This window comes from Budorcas taxicolor, chromosome 5, assembly GCF_023091745.1.
Source record: "Budorcas taxicolor isolate Tak-1 chromosome 5, Takin1.1, whole genome shotgun sequence".
In the NCBI taxonomy this organism is placed as follows: domain Eukaryota; kingdom Metazoa; phylum Chordata; class Mammalia; order Artiodactyla; family Bovidae; genus Budorcas; species Budorcas taxicolor.
Genome location: NC_068914.1, coordinates 55,069,428 through 55,089,803, shown reverse-complemented (window position 1 = coordinate 55,089,803; position 20,376 = coordinate 55,069,428). Strand labels below are relative to the sequence as shown.

The following is a 20,376-nucleotide window of genomic DNA, read 5'->3' as shown; positions in this document are numbered from 1 at the left end:
GGAAAAAAGACATATTAAGGGTAAAATACAAATGAAGAATGATTCTATTCTTCTTTAAGATAACAGAAAGGAATTAATGTCATAACTCCCATAAATATTATTTATAATTAATGAACCTAATTAAGCTTAAGTTAAACATGAAGTTAGCATAATCATGTAGAACTTCATCTTAGAGATTAAGAGTTGGGTTTTTTGGTCTCTATAAAGTAATCAGTACAAAAGAAACTGCTTAGATATTTTAATAGTGTAAATATTTCTAAATGTTTGTTGACTAGTGAATGACTAGATAGCTGAACTCTGGATTAGAAGCCTATTATTTGATTATTGCAGTCAAGTCTCCAGCATCCAGTATGGGTAAAACCTGTGCTCAAAATTAAGAGATAAATGTTACATGGGTACACTCATAACTTGTCAATTCTTTCAATCTCCTTTGCTAAAATCATTTCGGTGTATCTCTGTACAGAGGATAATTCTTTACCTTGATTTCCCCACAGGTATTCTAATCTGAAGGAAAAAACAATTTAATCTTTGAAAGATGGAGGAAGAGTTCTAAACTGCTGCTGCTGCTAAGTCGCTTCAGTCATGTCCGGCTCTGTGCGATCCCATAGACAGCAGCCCACCAGGCTCCCCCGTCCCTGGGATTCTCCAGGCAAGAACACTGGAGTGGGTTGCCATTTCTTTCTCCAATGCATGAAAGTGAAAAGTGAAAGTGAAGTCACTCAGTTGTGTCCGACTCTTAGTGACCTCATGGACTGCAGCCTACCAGGCCCCACAATAAATGATTTATTCATTTGTCATTCAACAGACTGAGGATTCATCATATGGTCACTGTTCTAGGCACTTAAGGATAGAGAGAGGAAGAAAACAGATACAAAGCCTCTGTATAGGTCACCTCTTATATAAGTTTTATTTTATTACCATACCTTGTTGCTAAACTTATGTTTCTTTCATATTTATAATATTTACATCATTCAAGAGTAGAGAACCTTTCCAATTAACCATAGAGTATGAAAACAACACAGCTATTTAAATGGCAAAGCTCCATTCTACCTTCCTTTGACATTTTTGGGGTTGCTAGGACTTCCCTGGTGGCTCAGATGGTAAAGCGTCTGTCTACAGTGCGAGAGACCTGGGTTCAATCCCTGGGTTGGGAAGATCCCCTGGACAAGGAAATGGCAATTCACTCCAGTATATTGCCTGGAAAATCCCATGGACAGAGGAGCCTGGAAGTCTACAGTCCATGGGGTCTCAAAGAGTCGGACACGACTGAGCGACTTCACTATGTAGATGAAGTCTTAGTCAGTACTGCATAATATAAATCAAAGAAGAGATCTGGCATTTTCCCACCTAATTTGAACTCATGTAGAATCTCAATTGAAGAAGCCAGTTTAATAACTATATTGATCAGAGTCATCAGATAACTAAACCCCACCTACTATAAAATAACTGAAATGGTTGGTACCATTTGATGCAACAAAAATTATCCACTGCAGTATATTTAAATTGTACTCTCTTATTCTGTTAGCCAAACCTAAAAATAATAGACATTGTTTATCTTCTAATTTATAGTTTTCAATATAACTTAATAAGTATTGCCCCATAACACTAATGCCTAACAATCACAATCCAAAGTTAAATGGCTCTCTATTACCCTAAAAATGTACCCCAAACTTTTGTAAGAACAACTGTAAGGCTATCTCTTTTTTATGAAAGAAGAAAAAGCTTAGGGGATAAAGGAAATGAAGGAGACAGCATTGTATCTTGTCTTTGGAAAGACACTCGATATGTTACACCACAAATTCTTATGGGGAAACCAGAGAAGTGTGGATTAGATCAAACTCCTTTAATATTGATACCAAATTAACTAAAGAAAATCAAACACACAAGGCAATTATTCATGGTTCAGCATTAATTCTGAAGGTGTTGTCTATGAGGATGACCTATGAATCATTCTCAGGTCAATACATCTATAAATTTTACTAATAAACAGGAAACAGTATACATATAATTGGTTTAAAAAAATAGATATATATATATATTCCAAATGATTAGGAGTATACCTGTGGGTTATTTACGTAGATGTATGGCAAAAACCATCTCAATTTTGTAAAGTAATTATCCTCCAATTAAAAAAAACAACTCCTAGGAAACAATGGAGACAAATGGCATTGGGGTAAAGAAAATACATTAAAATAATTTTTGCCCTTATCTAGCAAATTAAACTTCCATTGGAAGTAAATTTTGTAAAAATCTACTGAATCTGAAAATTTGAAAAATAAAAATCATGGAGAATCCTGAAAAATACAAAGTTGACAGTTTCTCAGTGATCTCCCTACAAAGATGTTACTACTAGTTGCAGAAAATAGCAAATCGAAATTACTGAGGACAAGTTTTCACTTCAATAGTCTATTTATCGGGGAGCAAAGATGGATTTCAATACTTTTTTTGCTTTTAAGACATGATGTAAACTTCCTTAAAAGACATTTGACACTAGTCATAGAAAAGATTTTAGGGGATTTTGAAGCAGCAAAATTTACTTAAGATTTTTTTAACCCACGTAAAAATAACAAGCAAAAATCTGTTGTCAATGCTATATTCAGCAGATTGTTTCATTTTGGAATGGCTGCTATGATATTTTATAACATTGGAGATTATCATCATTTTTTCCAAAACCTTCCTTCTTCATGCCTAAGTAGAAATCTGCTCAGTAAAATATTAAGGGATATGCAGAAACATTATGAAATACATAGGATAACTGCTTTCACAACATCATGTTGATTTTCTTTGATAGACAATGGACCATATCATTCTCAGTATTAATGAAATCAGCCCTGTTATAATGTGATAACACATATTTTCTATAAGAAATAAATTCAATGTTTTTCTATGAATATCTGGAGATTTGTTAGAACCTAGGTTGCTTTAAAATATATTAATTTAAAAGCTGGCCCTGATTGATTTCCTAATTAGACTACAGACTATTATTTAAATATGAAGAGGAAAATTGAGTAACTAGAATACGAAGAACCTGTTAATGAATAAAAAGACTACTAGAAAATTAAAGTATCAATTATAACTCAAAGTGTGTATGTTCTAATGAGTTATTTGATTGTTCTCATACAGCTTAAAGATTCCTTTATGGCAAATTTTTAATCAGTGGGACCAGGATTAATTAGTGTGTCAGAGTCTACATTCACTGCGTTTGCCCCAGTTATTTCACTGAGACCCCTTTGGCTGAACTAATCCTTGAGAACTGCACAGAGGAAGCAGGCATGCAGAGGAAAGAACCATGCCACGCTTGCCCTTACAGCAACGAAGGCCACCTTAGTTCCCAGTGGGTTCTGAGAGCCACTTGGATGTGGTGAGCAGGCCATGAGCAGTTCAGCAGGCAGTAAGACAAGACTGAGGCAAATCACTGGGTATACAGGGCACATAGAGTCATCTATTCAAAATAACTTGGCATCAAAAACAACCCATGTGAAGTATGTTGAACAATGTCCTTAAATATTATATTTATTATGTTGTAAATTAAAAAATAAAGACATAAAGAAAGGGAAATAAATGTTTAAGTGACATCCTAAACAAAATGAAATTGTATGTGGCAGTGTATTTATCTGGGCTTGCCTGGTGGCTCGGGTGGCAAAGAATCTGCCTGCAATGCAGGAGACTCAGGTTCAATCCCTGGGTCAGGAAGATCCCCTGGAAAAAGGAAGGCAATCCACTCCAGTATTCCTGCCTGGGAAATCCCATGGACACAGGATCCTGGTGGGCTACAGTCCTTGGGGTTGCATAGAATTGGACATGACTTGACATCTAACACATACACACATATTATCTAGTTCCCTGTTTTGGTCAAATGCTGTAGGCCAAGAATGATGACAATAAAACAATCATTTTAAATTGTGGATTCAGGTTAGGAGCACCAAAATCAGCTTGATTTGAAAGAAGACTGAATTTATTTATTTGTACAACAAGAGAATAGAAATTGGTCAGTTGGGTTGGTTGAGAAAAGACCAGATTCAAGGGCTCTAAATCTGATAAAGGCCACGTTGCTGGCATCTTGTGTTTTGCAAGCATACATAAATCTGTCTAGATTTCTTGAAAATTCCTAAGAGCAAGTTTAGGTAGAAATGGAGAAATTTCAGGTCTAAGGGGGAAGCCATACATGCTAAGACTCTTCTGCTATAAATGCAAAAGAGAAATTTTGGTATGAAAAAAATAAAAATACTTATTATTTTTTGTTTATTTTATATATGGTGCTTCTCTTTAATCTGTGTATTGAAACCATGTACACATTACTATTTTCATTTGAAATCGATGTAACATAAATTTTCTGCTTCTGCTTCTGGTAAGTCACTTCAGTCGTGTCCGACTCTGTGCGACCCCATAGACGGCAGCCCACTAGGCTCCCCCGTCCCTGGGATTCTCCAGGCAAGAACACTGGAGTGGGTTGCCACTTCCTTCTCCAATGCATGAAAGTGAAAAGCGAAAGTGAAGTTGCTCAGTCCTATCCAACTCTTAGCGACACCGTGGACTGAAGCCTACCAGGCTCCTCCGTCCATGGGATTTTCCAGGCAAGAGTACTGGAGTGGGTTGCCATTGCCTTCTCCGAACATAAATTTTACATTCTTTCAATAGCAAAATATTCTCAAGGGTCATTCTTTGAAATGGGGGAGAAGTACAAAATTCCCTAATAGTTGCTGCCCTCTCATGGCCAAACACTTGAATGATTTATCTGATGAAGGTATGCCCAACCTTGTTTGTGTGTATGTATGCATGTGTTCGTGTGCACACGTGTGTGTTTAACTCACGACTTACTGAATGTTAGCTATCACATAAACAAAATCTGTTTTATCAAGTGTTAGTGTGATTGTAAAAAAAAAAAAAATTGTTGAATTCTCCTAAACAAGTACAATATATAAAGGCACTGAGTAAATTTGGTGTGGGCCCAGAAAACAGGTTGTGAAATGGCATGGTAACATTTTTTTAAACATTACAGTGTTTAGACTGTGGTATTTAACATATACAAATAACAAGTTTCTTCAGGAGAAATTTTGAAAATAACTTGTCTATTCTGGTAAATTTATATTATGTACCTTCCAGGAATCCTCAATTGCTTAGAATATTCTTTTGATTATAAATAGCATCACCGACTCAACAGACATGAATTTGAGCAAACTCCGGGAGACAGTGAAGGACAGAGAAGCTGCCGTCCATGGGGTCACAGAGAGCTGGACACGACTCAGTGACTGAGGGCAACAGCTCCATCGGCACTGTGGGATGTATGGATTTCTCTGAACATTATTTTGTGGAAAAACAGAATATACAATACATCATGGGGTTTAAGCCATGTTAAATGTATTTAGTCTTGAGATTTTGCCAGTAGTACTCATTGTGAAGATGCAGGCTGACACAGCAGGCAACGTTTGCTGTGATGCTCACTTGATTTATGATCCGTCTTATCATGAGGCCTGCTATGGGTATAGTGTTCTGAGGAACACATGTTCAGAATGTGCTAGGTAGTTATCTGATAAGGAAATAACATGAATTAGATAAATATCAACCAAATAGTTTCTAATGCAATGTTTAACAGATTCAATAAAGTTCTCATTCACACACTAGAGGAGATGTTCTTACCTTCTGGAGGAGTGAATACTGAAATATTTGACTTAGGTCCAATCCCTGCACTGGTTTCAGCCGCAACATAAACGTCATATACCGTAAATGGTGTTAGATTAGTGAATGCAAACTTTAGGTCCTTAGTGCTGTTATCTAAAATCCGACCTACAACAAGCAAAACAGAACTATGGATTATGTATTCTTCAAGCATGTAACCATTCTTACATTAAGTATAGAGGAACTGAAGTGTTAACCTATGCACTGACATTCACTATTACAATTTTAAAAGTGAATATATGTTAAACATTTACTTAGAATTGCACCGGTGTCAATTTTACCAAGATGGAAAAAAAAACCAGAAATATTTCGTGTTTAAAATTACTTTTATATAAATTACTTATATATAATATAAAGCCCTATTGAATTGTCAATTTTTTTTGGCATATTTTAAAGGTATATGTTAGGTTTTACCGATATAAAAACAGTGACTGTTTCATACTCAAATTTAAAAAGATATATTTAGAAATGTTCTGTAGTTTAGTTTCTGAGCAAAATTTCTTAACTGGGCCATCATCAAAATTCCTTAAATCCTCAACTTTATTTCTGAATAGCTTTTCCCCCTTCTTGCTGTAACTGAAGCCTAGCTCTCCCCTGAGACCATTGATTCTGTTCCCTGTAGATCTTCCTCAAGGGTGGTGACAGATTGATTCCTTTTTCCCCAGAGCCCTCAAGTGACTAGGTGGTCAGGTATGATATGTGTTCTCCTTGTTCCTCCTTGCCCTGTCTGAGACTATGTACTCAGGGATGAGAAATAAAGGTTACTCATGTGATTCATGACAGAGTCCTAGAAATTTCAAAATGATTAATTTGGACCTTTGTCTGTTTTTCCATTCTTTCAAATAAATGGCAATATGTGCATTTATGTTATTCATTACTATTTGAAATAAATTTCTTTCATAGAACCATAAAATCTTGGATTAAGAATTATAGAGCTTACTTAACTTCCACTAGTATAGTTTTTGAAGCCCTCAAAATATCTGACAAGTAGATGTCCAGCTCTTGCTTCTTCATAAAGATGTGACCTCACTACACTATAAAGTTGCTCATATTATTTTTAGAGACCTCCAATTATTTGAAATGGTTTCTCTGTTCTAAGCAGAAATCTGATTTAATATAACTGAAGCCCATTTTTCTTCATAAATACATTTGCAATCAGAGCAAGTCAAGGTCCTCCTGATCAAATATTTGAAAAAATGTATCTCCTCTAATGTTTCTCTTCTTGAAGGATTCTCTCTCATTCTTTCAGCCCTTTGTCATGAAATATGGAACATGGACAAGGCTTTACCATCCTTATTTACGACTTTAAACAAAAGTTTTAAGAGTTTCAACATTGCTAAGGTCTTTTAAAAACAGTTCAATACTTTTTAAAAAGTTTGAAAATAGTAAAAATATTTTATACAATTCTTACTCCAAAAGATAAACATAAAATTGATTAAGACTTACCTGATGGCCCATATAATTCAACTCTGTAACTAAATTTTCCTGTTACTACAGTTGGTGGGTCCCATGATATTGCAAAGGACTTCCCTGTAATGTTGCCTGTTAAACAGTTTTGTGGTGGTCCTTCAGGCACTAAAATTATAGAGAAAAAAATGAATTAAAAGCACCTTATTATATACAGATAATACAAAATCAGAGAAAAAATAAAATATCATACATCAAAGGATTTTTTCAACTTAAAGAAAAAATAGGCTATAATTGAAGAATGCAAATAAATGGTGGATCATTAAACTTCTTATTTGTAACCATTACTATTTTTACTTAATGTTGTACATGACTGCACAGGGTGTTTCATTGCTATGCAATTCTTTGTACAGTTATGTTGTCCTGAAGCATATGTATTAATATGTATTGTATCAATAAGCCCTGAGCATCTGGCTTAATAAACACTTTCCCTCTGCTGTGCATAGGGGGAAGGGCCAAAGTAGTAACTCAGCCTTCGGAATGTATCTGTATTTGGTTCTGCAAGGAAATTTATAACCTACCTTCCAATGTAATATTGGTGACATAAAAATAATAATGATGTTTAAAAGTCTGTTTTTAATTTGTTGTTGTTCAATCACTCAGTCATATTGGACTCTTTGTGACCCCATGGACTGCAGCATGCCAGGCTTCCCTGTCCTTCACTATCTTCTGGAGTTTGCTCCAATTCATGTCCATTGAGGTCTATTTTTCATACATGTATCTAATATTTTAAAACATCTTTAATTGAAACAAAACATTCCAAATATTTTTTGAAACAAACTTCTTGTCAACCAAATTTCACTTTGTGTGACTCTCATGAAATTATTTCTTTTTCTCATAATAAGAAGTAAGGAGTATGGAAGAGGAAATGGTCTTATTCAGAGATTTTTATTTAAATCAAGGTAAAAAACCTTCACACTTACATGTAATGAAATGATAAGACCTAACACCTAAGTCATCAGAAAAAAATACTATGCTTTAGTGAAATTACCCTACCAGGAATAATGCCCAGTAACCTAAAAATTATCAATCATAACTGAATGTCTGCTACTATATATTTTGTCTTACAGTGTGTAATACAGTGACATAACAGTATCTCAGCTGGTAAGAATCCGCCTGCAATGCAGGAGACCCCATTTCCACTTCTGGGTCAGGAAAATTCCCTTGAGAAAGGATAGGCTACCCACTCCAGTATTCTTCAGCTTCTCTGGTGCCTCAAACGGTAAAGAATCCACCCACAGTGTGGGAGACCTGGGTTGGATCCCTGGGTTGGGAAGATTCCCTGGAGGAGGGCATGGCAACCCACTCCAGTATGCTTGCCTGGAGAATCCCCATGGGCAGAGGAGCCTGGCAGGCTACAGTTCATGGGGTTGCAAAGAGTCGGACACAACTGGGCCACTAAGCACAGCACAGCCTACATAATATAATTAAATATACAAATACTATACCTAGAAGTATATACTTAGAATTTAGTAGTAGTAATATCTAATAATGCTCATTTAGTACTAACACCATATCCACAATGACGATGTCTCCATTCATCACATAAAGAAACTGCAGTACAGAGAAGATGCAGGTAGGTAGGCATTTTCTAACTACTGTTTTTATCTGATACTGAATGTTAATCACATGATATTTCTGCTACTGCAGATGTTATCTCCACATCTGGTAACAGCAATATCAGTGAGAGAAGTCATCATCAGATGATAATGTAAAATGCAGACGAACAGAGGCAATTATTAAAAATTCCTGAGGTCACAGAATCATAAGAGCTGACCTTAGGAGCATGGTTATTAGCTCAAGAATCTTTTCTTTCAAATCTCCTTTCTTCTTTTAGATGCTTATGTCAGTATCTTAAAAGAGTATTGAAATTGAAGATGCTCCAAATGGCATGCCTATTATCCATTATTAGGGAGAAAAAAGTTACTGAAAGAGACGGAAGATCTTTAACAAAAAGATCTACATGAATAAAACAAAAAGAAAGAAAGATTATTCTATGAATAATTTAACTTTTTTTCCTACCAAAAAAAAAAAACCGCATACCTGATTCCGGTGTTCTGACAATCGTACTATCAATATAACCTGCTTCAGTTGTAACAGCAGAAACTTCAAAAAGATACGTCGTATAAGGTCTCAAATGTGTCACTACAAAACTGATAGGCTCTTTCCACACAGAGCTAATCTTACTCTGTGACAACGTGCTAGATGAATAGGTCGTACGTGGTGGAGGCGTGACTCTCCCCAGGGTTGGCGAAGGGCTGGTTGTACTCCATAAAAAAGAGTCATTATTCTCCTAGTAAATAAAAGGAGCATAAATGGGAAAATAATGTATCACTTGGTAAAGATAACTGTGATTCATTTTTTTCTTTATATTACAAATATTATTTTGTGTGTGTACTACTCATTATAGCTATAGATAAATCTGCTAGATTTTAATTATACCCATTTATTATCTACAGTTATATGGTTAATACCATTGTCCACAGTTTCAGAATAGAATATGTTTATTTATACCTTAATCTTTCTTATAAATAGGATTTCATGTGACTTTGAATAAAGGTATAACTACAGCAAAATGATTATTAAAAAATTTTTAAATCCACAGTAAAAATTTAAGAGCCAAAAAGATAAATTTTTTTTCCCCTTTGGTGAAATTTCAAACATACATCACTGTCTTACTATTATGATCATTTTTCCCCATAAATATTCAAAAGATAACACCAAAAGAACATGTGGGTATGTGTTTATGTATATTAGAAATATATCTAAATTAAAAATATTTGTGACTTCCATTGTTTTAAAAAGTAATTTTGCTTGTCTTTTCATCAATAGTATCATAGTGATCACCAAAATTAATTTTAAAAAAGCATAATTACAGTACTTCCAAGGATTTCACATCAGTGCTTAGAGTAGTAACAAATTCTTCACTAAAGATAATATACAACAAAAACAATCTAATTCCACAAATTTAAACTTTACTATTTTGTTCCCTTCCTATCTTGTCACATGGAAGTATCCTCTTTTTGCCAATGATATCCTATGCTTTCCTACTTTAAGGCTTATAAAGTATCCTCCGCCCTCATACAATCACCTACTTATTCCAAGGCCTATCACAAATGCTATACCTATCACGTCTTTCCAGAGCTCCCTAAGGGATGTTTTATATCTCACTGTTGAATTCTGAAACTCTTATTTTACCTTGACTATAGTCCAGTGTATATAGTACGATACTGTAAGTAATCAAATAGCTAATAATCACTTTGGTAAAATACATAGTCGAGCTTCCCTGGTGGCTCAGAGAAATACATAGTATCCAGATGCCGGGAGTTCCAAAATGTAATTTACCTAAAATTTTTGAGACATAGAAAATGTTCCATGAGACTTACATTACATTCTGGCAGCTTCCCAGTCAAAATGTCCTCTACTCTGATTGAAACATCCTTCACAACTATCCCACTTCTGGCATGTTTAACACTAATCTTGAAGCTGGTAATTTTGCCATTTGGTTGCCGAGGTAAATACCAAATCAGGTTTACTGCTGAATAGTTAAAGGCCTCGACGGTGAGATTCACCACTTTTCCTGGAGCTGGGGACGTGTAAGGGGTTGAAGGAGAAGAAAAATATTGTTATACAACTTAGAATGACATTTATATAATTTGGGGATGTTATAATTCCCATGTTATATAAAATTAAATATGTAATACATTGGATAAAATCTATTTGGGTAATGCTTCTTAAAATATATATTTGGGTATACTTTTTGAATTGATTTTGCCTAAAATAACAAACCAGAAATTGGGCCCACAGACTTGTGTTTAAGAGGCAAATAAGCTTTTTTCAGGATTAATAGGTCAATAAATCCATCAATAAACTATTTCAAATAAGTCTGAAAAATATTCAATCAACAGTTGTTTGTGGTTATACAAATTTGAATAATGATTATCTTACCATCTGATATACTTTGGAATTATGTAAATTCCTTAGATAATGAAGAAGTAGCAAATTCTTAGATAATGAAGAAGTGGCAAATTCAAACAATTATCCAACCATTTGCACAAAAATCACATCTGGAGTGTAAGTAAATAACCAGTGTCTAATATAAAGTGATACCACCAATTGGTTGTGATTATTATATTTTAACCTTTATACACCCTCAAAATCAACTTTCATCAGAACTCATGACACCTTGTTATTAAATATTAGTAATCTGCATAATAATAAGCTGTGGGCTATTTTAATTGGGATGGCTGTTAATTCAAGGTTAGCTGTGGGAAACTGACAAAGTAAATAATCAATGTCCTTTAGAATATAAAACAACCATGCAAGTCACTGCCGAAAGAAAAAAAAAATACAAGATGTTTGAGATAAAACATGCCTAGTATTAAGAAATCAAATAACTAGAGTTTAGGTGTACACTGTAGAGAGGAATATGAAGATGTGATCTGAAAATGAAAGCCATATAAATTATATAAGAAAGTTAGACCCTGGGAAGGAGAGGTGTATGTGAATGATATGAATTAAAGAGTAGTAAATAAGAAACTTGACAATAGCTACATTTTAACAACAGCAAAATAATAACAATTTGGGATGATGACTAATCATTAATAATGGATGACATAATGGATAGAAATTTTTTTCTTCAAGGGAATTTATCAATGGAATTAAAGCTTAAGAAGGACAATGACAAGATAAGTCTCTAATCCTAAAGATTTAGCACTAAAATTTCTTTTGGGCAGATAAAATATAATAAAACAAAAAGTCTGTCAAATATCTGATGCTATAGAATTATAAGAACCAAAGCCTTTGCCATTAATATTAATCATTGTTTTAAATTTCTTTGTCTAAAGTATGTAAATTTTGTAAAAATGCCTGAAGTTTATATTAATAACAGACTGCATACAAGCTGGCACATTTCCAAATCGGCCTTAGCAATCATGAGAATCTGCTCAAGTGTAGAGAAATTTGAATTTATAAGATAACCAAACTTTATAAATTCCAAAGTATGATTTCAAAATATCTTTTAAAGCAAACTCAATATAATAGATAAAAATTAATTAAATCTGTTAAAAAGCATTTCGTGAAAAAGAGGTTTTCATATTAACTTTACATTATTTTTGCCCCAGTAAAATCTTTTTTTGACTTGATGGTGTCTGAAGACTAATTCTGGCTCTTTTTTGTAGCTGACAGGTCTTTCTGTACTTTAAATATTCTAGTTTCTACCTCTGGACTTTTAGGTACCAAAATCCCATCATCTCTTGATTTTTATAGAGGGAATTTATCCATCTTGCTCCAAGTAAAGATATGATACTAAAGGATCAAAAAATTCTATTTATAAAGTCACATAATATTTCAGATAAGGTCATAGCTAAACAAGTAAATATACAAGTATGTGAAACTAACTAAAACTTTTCAAAAGGTACACTCTACAAAACATACATTTTCCTGAACCAGAAAAAAATCTTTCTAAATAAAATACAGAGACTTCTATAAAGAATTTTCCTATATTACTAAGGATCCATCAAGTTAAAAATGAAGCTACAAGGGATATTTCTAATATTTTAAAGCTAAAATAAATTCTACATTTGTCTGAAATAATGCTGCATGGGAAGTTAAAAAGTTGAGATTTTGTACTTGTGGATGTAATATCAGCTTAGAATGGTATTTTGGGCTAACTCTATTGGAATACTTCAGGAGTATTTTTATTCATGGAGAGAGAAATTATTTCTGGCTTAATCATTATAAATGCAATTTATTTATTCCACAGAAATTTTCATTAAATTTGAGCTCTGTGTAACATAAATAATTAAAAGGAGGCTTTGGGGGAAAAAAATGGACGAAACTGATCTAACTAAACTTAGATTTACATTTTAACCTCAACATTTTTTTAAATGATAAGGTAAGAGTGATTATGTGATTATGTAATTTCTCCAAGAAAACACAGCAAGTCATAAACAGAATGAAACTCCTGTTCCAGGTTTATTGCCAACCTAGAGTTTTAGTTTGTCCCAATCATAATTTGCTGAGAGAGAAAATGACTCTAGAAATATGTCAGTTAGCAGAATATAAAATCTATAAAGTTCAAAGTGCTGTCAAGTTGAAATCATAATCTGAACTCATAATGTACCAGGCTTTACCAAGATGAGTGTTTTTAAAAAAGACCAAACTATTTGTTAAGTCATCCAAAAATTATTCCAATTATTTTCCCTTAAAGTGTAAGTCATAAACTGTCTTTCATATCCTAATGAATATTTAATCTTAAAAATAATAACTTCCTCAATTTTCAGTTGTGCTAATAATCTGAATATAAGTAGGTTCAATATCAGTAAACGATTTCAAGAATCATTACTTTCTAATTTTAAAGAAACTCTAGAATTTTCCCTTCATTCTTTGTACGGCATAGAGTGTGTATTCACCCACTTCTCTCAATGGGGTCTCAAATAAGAACTGGACATAAAGCTTGTCACATGCTTCTTTTAACACTGACAACTGCATAATCCTCCCGAGATAAACAGGGTCCATTTCAGTTTATCCCTTTGGCAATGAACTGCTGGAAGATTTTTATGTTTAAATATACAAAATATTTATAGTTATATAAAATTATAGAAACTTTTTATAGCACTTCTCTAGTCTATTTCTTGGGCTTCCCTGGCGGCTCAGATGGTTTAAAGAATCTGCCTGCAATGCAGGAGACCTGGGTTCGATCCCTGGGTCGGAAAGATCCTCTGGAGAAGGGAATGGCAACCCACTCCAATATTCTTGCCTGGAGAATTTCATGGACAGAGGAGCCTGGCGGGCTACAGTCCATGGAGTTTCAGAGTTGTACACGACTGAGCAAGTAACACTTCAGTCTATTACTTAGTAACCCATTTGTTTATCTTATCCCACTAGAAGATAAACTTCACTAAAAATATTTGCTATTGATTGGAGATGCCATTATTAACTGTTTTTCTGTTTATTGGTTCTGTTTGCTGTTATGAATAAACAGCCAAATTACTAACTAAATTACCTCCATTCCATAACAGCTTATTTTTATCACAAATGTTATATTCTACTAGGCTAATATATGCAATAAAAAGCAAGTAAATGTGTCATACGTCAAGTTATTCAAATGGAGAAAAATTAATTTGTTGGCAATAAAGCTGGATCTCAGGAAACAGGGGTTATTTCAGAAGGTATAGTCAGGAAAGGTAAAGTGAGATGTGCATCAGCTGGGGAGAGAGTTCTGTGGATATTTGCTTAGCCACGTCTGACTCTGCAAAGTGGGTTGCCATCTTCCTCCTCCAGGGAATCTTCCCGACCCAGCGATTAAACCTGTGTCTCCTGCCCTGCAGGCAGGTTCTTTATCTGCTGAGCCACTGAGGAAGCGCCTGTGGATAACTTAGTGAAGGAGTGCTCCAGGCAGGAGGAACAGCAAGAGAAAAGACCCTAAGGTGGAAGCTCATTGTGACTGGAGTGGATGGAGGGAGATGGAGAATAGAGAGAAATGATTCAGCGAGGGTTAAGGGCACCCAGAGCACTGTAGGTCATGGGAAGGACAGGTTCTTGCTCTGAATGAGACAGGAGCCATGTTGGGAAGAGAGAAATAACGGTAGTCTAGCTTCTGCTTCAAAAGATGATGTGACTCTTGTGGGGAGAGTAGACTATAGGCAGGTAAGCTAGAAATAGGAAAACCAAAGAAGAGGCTTTAAAATGATCAGGCAAGAAATGATGATAGATTATATAGGGTGATTAACAAGAGGGGTGAGATTCAGGATATATTTTGATATAATTCTGGAAGGACTTCTTGATAGATTATACAGTACTATTGATTGATTATACAGTACTACTGATGACACCACCCTTATGGCAGAAAGTGAAGAGGAACTAAAAAGCCTCTTAATGCAAGTAACAGTGGAGAGTGAAAAAGTTGGCTTAAAGCTCAGCATTCAGAAAACGAAGATCATGGCATCCGGTCCCATCACTTCATGAGAAATAGATGGGGAAACAGTGGAAACAGTGTCAGACTTTATTTTGGGGGGCTCCAAAATCACTGCAGATGGTGACTGCAGCCATGAAATTAAAAGACGCTTACGCCTTGGAAGGAAAGTTATGACCAACCTAGATAGCATATTCAAAAGCAGAGACATTACTTTGCCGACTAAGGTCCGTCTAGTCAAGGCTATGGTTTTTCCAGTGGTCATGTATGGATGTGAGAGTTGGACTGTGAAGAAGGCTGAGCGCTGAAGAATTGATGCTTGTGAACTGTGGTGTTGGAGAAGACTCTTGAGAGTCCCTTGGACTGCAAGGAGATCCAACCAGTCCATTCTGAAGGAGATCAACCCTGGGATTTCTTTGGAAGGAATGATGGTAAAGCTGAAGCTCCGTACTTTGGCCACCTCATGCGAAGAGCTAACTCATTGGAAAAGACTTTGATGCTGGGAGGGATTGGGGTCAGGAGGAGAAGGGGACGACAGAGGATGAGATGGCTGGATGGCATCACTGACTCGATGGATGTGAGTCTGAGTGAACTCCGGGAGTTGGTGATGGACAGGGAGGCTTGGCGTGCTGCAATTCATGGGGTCGTGAAGAGTTGGACATGACTGAGCAACTGAACTGAACTGAACTGAACTGATTGATTACAATCAAGGATAACGTCAAATATTTCTTCTCAGTCACTGGGAAAATGGAAGTAGCTTAAGTTGGTTTGGTAATGACTGCAAGGTATGGAATAATATGATAACCATTACAATCCATGTTTCCAAAACTCTAATGTCATAAAAATACTTCTGATTTGATTTTAAAATGCAGGGTGCAAATTTGCACAAATGGCACAAGCCTATTTTCACTAATATATAGTCACAAAGACATACTCATAGGAGAAAAAAGATCAGCCAGAAATGTATGTTTTTATATAACAGGGCCATGGATAACTTTCATTTTTGTGTGTGTGTGTATTATGGGGTATTTTTAAGTTTTCTAAGATAACACTTAGTGTTTTTACCATCAGAAAGAATAATATATGTTTTAATTAATAAATTCACTATCCAAGAAGACTCTAAAAGTAATTTAATGACCATGCTGTTGAAAATTTTATGCATTTTAGTGCCAGATTTTGTTTATATCCCTATTTATTTTAAATGATGAAAACTCTTAACTAAGTTAATTCAGAATAAATGATTTAGGAAAATTACCACTTTCTGCAGTTTGGAAGAGAAATGGGTCACTAAACACTCCAATGCCAGCACTGTTTTCTGCAGCAACCTAGAATAGACCACAAAAATTACACAAGCTTTATACTCTAATTAAACAGAGACTGAAATAATAAAACTTTGATTTGTCCATTAGATAACAATAAAGATACTTTCCCCTCTAATTCTTAACAATACTCTTGAAGCAGAAGCAAATATAGAGCTATTCAGTATTTCCATTTCCCTTAAATGAATATCTGCAACATAGCCTTAATCAACAGATTTCTCAGATTCCTGATAGAGAAATTAATAATCAAGTTTAATGTCTATTAGTAGCAATAACAATTTCAGTTACTATTTATAAAGCACCTTCTGTATACTCAGAAAATGACTAGGGATTTTACATATCTCATTTTATCCACATAATCAAAATACAAGGAATTATTGTCAATATTTTACATATGAGAAAACTGGTTGAGAGAGGTCAAGTAACTTGCCCCATATCACAGGACTAAGTGGCAGTATCAGAATTCAGTTGAAGTTGTGTTTATTTCTAAAGCTCAATTTCTTTCTACTATATTCACTCTAAGACACCATGATTATTTCTGTAATGAACATGAGACCATAAACACAGTGTCTGACTTTAGAGTTTACAATCTAATTAGGCAACTTTTAAAAATAAATAGGTAATCATTTAGACTAAATATTCTAGAATTTAAAAGATAGAAACTATTTTGGCTTGAAACATCTAGTCAAATACACTAGAACAGACAGAGAAATTGTCATAAATGAGAATTCTTAAGCTTTTACAAATGCTATAACTGGAATCAGACAGCCTTGGTTTAAACTGCAGCTCTACCAATTCTCAGATAAAAAGGTTATCTTATTTTCCTTTACTTTAAAATGGAAACAATATATCTATGTCATAAGATTATTCTGAATACTAAATGAAATAACACATGTAAAATACTAAACAGGATTTTCCCCATATCATGTAGATTTGATATTGACATCTGAAGGTATCAAATGCACCATGTCAAATGCCCTTTGAAATTCTGCAGTGGCTAACATATATTCGAACAGAATAAAAGTTACAACAGTGGTTAATAAAGTGTGGGGTGAAAAAGAGAATAGGGTCTTCCCTATAGCCCTGAAATAAGAGAATTCAAAGGAATAAAAATTTAAATTCTGTAAAAATAGATCTAAGCAGAATGAGGTTGGCTAAATTTCCTTTCTATCAGTAGCAGCTTCTCATATCACATTAAAAGATAATCTTTATTATTTTGAATAGTATATCTTAATGTATAAATTAATTTGAATTAATATGTGAGCTTATGATAGAAAATATCTGTGCCAAATAATTTTCAGGTGTCAGTTAGAAAAAGGTTGCCTACTCTTTAACTCATGTTTCTGCAGAGAAATAGCCATCAAATCTTTGATTTTTACCACTGCATAAGTAAAAGCCTGTATTTTTCTTTAATATTTGGGGGGTGCCTACTCTTGGTATGCCTACTCTCCTGTTATTATTGATTTTGATTCTGCAAATGGGCATACTTGCAATTAGATTTTAAAAACAGGCAAGTGTCTCTTTCTTATCATTTCTTCCATTTAGATGGTCATCTCAGCTATGTATGATCACATATTTACACAGCTTTTCTCTTGAGTCGAGACTAAAGAGCATATTGACATTATACTGAAAATAGGGAGGAATGAGAAAATGCCTGTATTCTTTCCTATCCCCTGGAAATACCGCGCGTGTGTGTATTGCTCTGTCATATCCAACTCTTGGTGATCCCATGGACTGCAGTCCGCCTTGTGTCTCCTACATAGGCAGGCGGATTTTTTTACCACTAGCATCACCACATCTCTTAACTGTAAACATTTTCACATGGCCTAACTAACAAAAGACTGCTTTTTGCATGCTATTCTTTAATATTTTAATAAAGTGTTCTTAGATTTCGTATATTTAGTGCTGTAAAGGCATAAATTTTTTCTAAACATAAAAGAGGTCATATGCATCCAGGAAATATTTGTTGAATGGAACCAATTTGAATTCGTTGTTCTTTGAGAAACTGGTTCTTTAGAAACCTTCAAACCATTATCCCAAATTATAATAACATGGAAATATAAGCAGATTAAGAGAAAAATAACAAAGCTAACTAAAAATTTGATTTAAAAGTAGAGTATATGTGCTTGTAAAACCTATTAAACTTTATTTTTTTAAAGTCACCAAACTAATGCTTTCTAAAATAGATACATTATATAAACACACACACACATAAAGCTTATAACATTTGTTCAAATTTTAAAAGCCCAGATGGGCAATGAGGACATGATTCAGATGATCATTCTTCAAGTCTCTTGCTGCAAAAGCTTGACCTGTTGGGATAAAACTCCTTCACTTTTAAAATGAATGAAATATTTTAATACTATTTACAAAATAATTACCTTGATTTCATATGTTGTTCCAGGATTAAGATTAGTAAGAAGAACTTCCAGACTGTCTGGTTTCGTTCTAACTTGTGTATACGTTGCCTGCATCCATGGACAAACTTCCTTATATTTTACAACGTAAGATATAATTCTCCCATTTGGATTAGGTGGTGTATTCCAAGACAGAAGAATCCCAGCAGATCCGACTCTTTCCCCCGCCAGGAAGACTGGAGGCCCTGGTTCTATTTTTCCAAAAATGCATGTTGTTATAAGGTCAATCAATTATTGTATTTTCACAAACATATGTAAGAAAAATATTTACAAACTGTAGACTTTTAAGGTTCCCAAAGACTAAGTGTCTCGTAAGTGTAAGTTTATCTTCCCTAGAGCTTTGCTACCAAGAGTAAAAAATGATTAAATGCTATGGGGAATACCAAAAACATTCTTTTATAAGAATGTGAAAAATGGAATGCTACTAAATACTACATGCCAAATACAGTTTTAATGCCAAATCATTTTTTTATAAACACTCAGTTGATGCAAGGCTTATACATAAACACTAAGGAAACAAGAACCAGCCTTACAAACTGAATAATTCTTTTGGAGCAAGTATAGTGAGTTTATTTTCATGGTTTTGTATTATTTAACTATTACCATTAACAGTGTCTCTGACCATTTCACAAACAAGAATGGAAAAATTATCTTTGCTCTTTGAAAGTAAAGGAAGATAAAGAACCAGCAGAATGCAGGTTCTAAACAGATCACTTTCTTAAGTTTCCATTTTGCTTTAATTACTCAACTGTTTTCATGCATTAAGTGTACATATTGCCAATGCAAATAGTCCCATCCAATAGATTTATAAAGGGCCCAAATACTTTGTGAAAAAAAAAAGAAAGAAAGAAAATGGAAAACATATACTTACTTGTCACATTTGTCGTCACTGTTCTGCTAACAGGCGAGCTATATGTTGTAGCAGAAATTGAAGAGATGGTAACGTCGTACCGTGTACCAGGAACAGCATTAGAAACATCAACCTAAAACACCAAAAACAGACGACCGTGTTAAAAATTCTGAAATGCAGGAAAGCGCAAACAATAAATCTATCACAATCAAATAAGTAAAGTTAGCACTTTACTGCATAACTCTGTACTATTTCTCACAATGTGTTTCCTATTATTGTAAAAATATACATTTGCTATAGCAGAAATATTTACCAAATAACATGCAGTAAAAACTTACAAAACATACTACATTATCAAAGACTAAATCAGTATTTCTAGCAACCCCAATTCACTGTCACAACTATTTAAGAGTCCTAAGAAATCTATATAGTCCATTGATTAGCCCTGGTATTTAAGAGTGTGTGTAAAATACCTGTGTCTCTGAAGTTCCAATAAAAAGTAAAAGAAAAATGACAAGAAAACCCATCATTATCACATTTTTCAGGCAGTCGAATCACATTGATGGCTCTAGAGAGAAATGTTGCCTGCATTAATGATTTAAAGACAGATCCTCCTGGCAAGTGCACAATTAATGAGCCTGGATTACTCAATAGCTCTGCCCTTTCTTTGTTAAATTATTCATGAACCCTTGGATGGTTGGCTGTAGGTTCAGGGTAGACTTAAAAAAAAAA

At 34.4% G+C, this 20,376-nt stretch overlaps 1 protein-coding gene across 1 annotated transcript in view; it reads right to left on the bottom strand.

Moving 5' to 3' along the window:
* PTPRQ (protein tyrosine phosphatase receptor type Q) overlaps positions 1-20,171 on the bottom strand; it is a 236,614-nt gene extending 216,443 nt beyond the window's left edge. Inside the window, exons 1-8 of the mRNA XM_052639801.1 lie at positions 20,118-20,171; positions 19,666-19,777; positions 18,759-18,985; positions 16,314-16,383; positions 10,530-10,729; positions 9,187-9,436; positions 7,123-7,251; positions 5,638-5,784 (exon numbers count right to left, since the gene is read on the bottom strand). Of these exons, the coding sequence (XP_052495761.1) occupies positions 5,638-5,784; positions 7,123-7,251; positions 9,187-9,436; positions 10,530-10,729; positions 16,314-16,383; positions 18,759-18,985; positions 19,666-19,777; positions 20,118-20,171 (1,189 nt within the window). The remainder of the gene's footprint in view (positions 1-5,637; positions 5,785-7,122; positions 7,252-9,186; positions 9,437-10,529; positions 10,730-16,313; positions 16,384-18,758; positions 18,986-19,665; positions 19,778-20,117) is intronic.
* Positions 20,172-20,376: the final 205 nt, after the last annotated feature.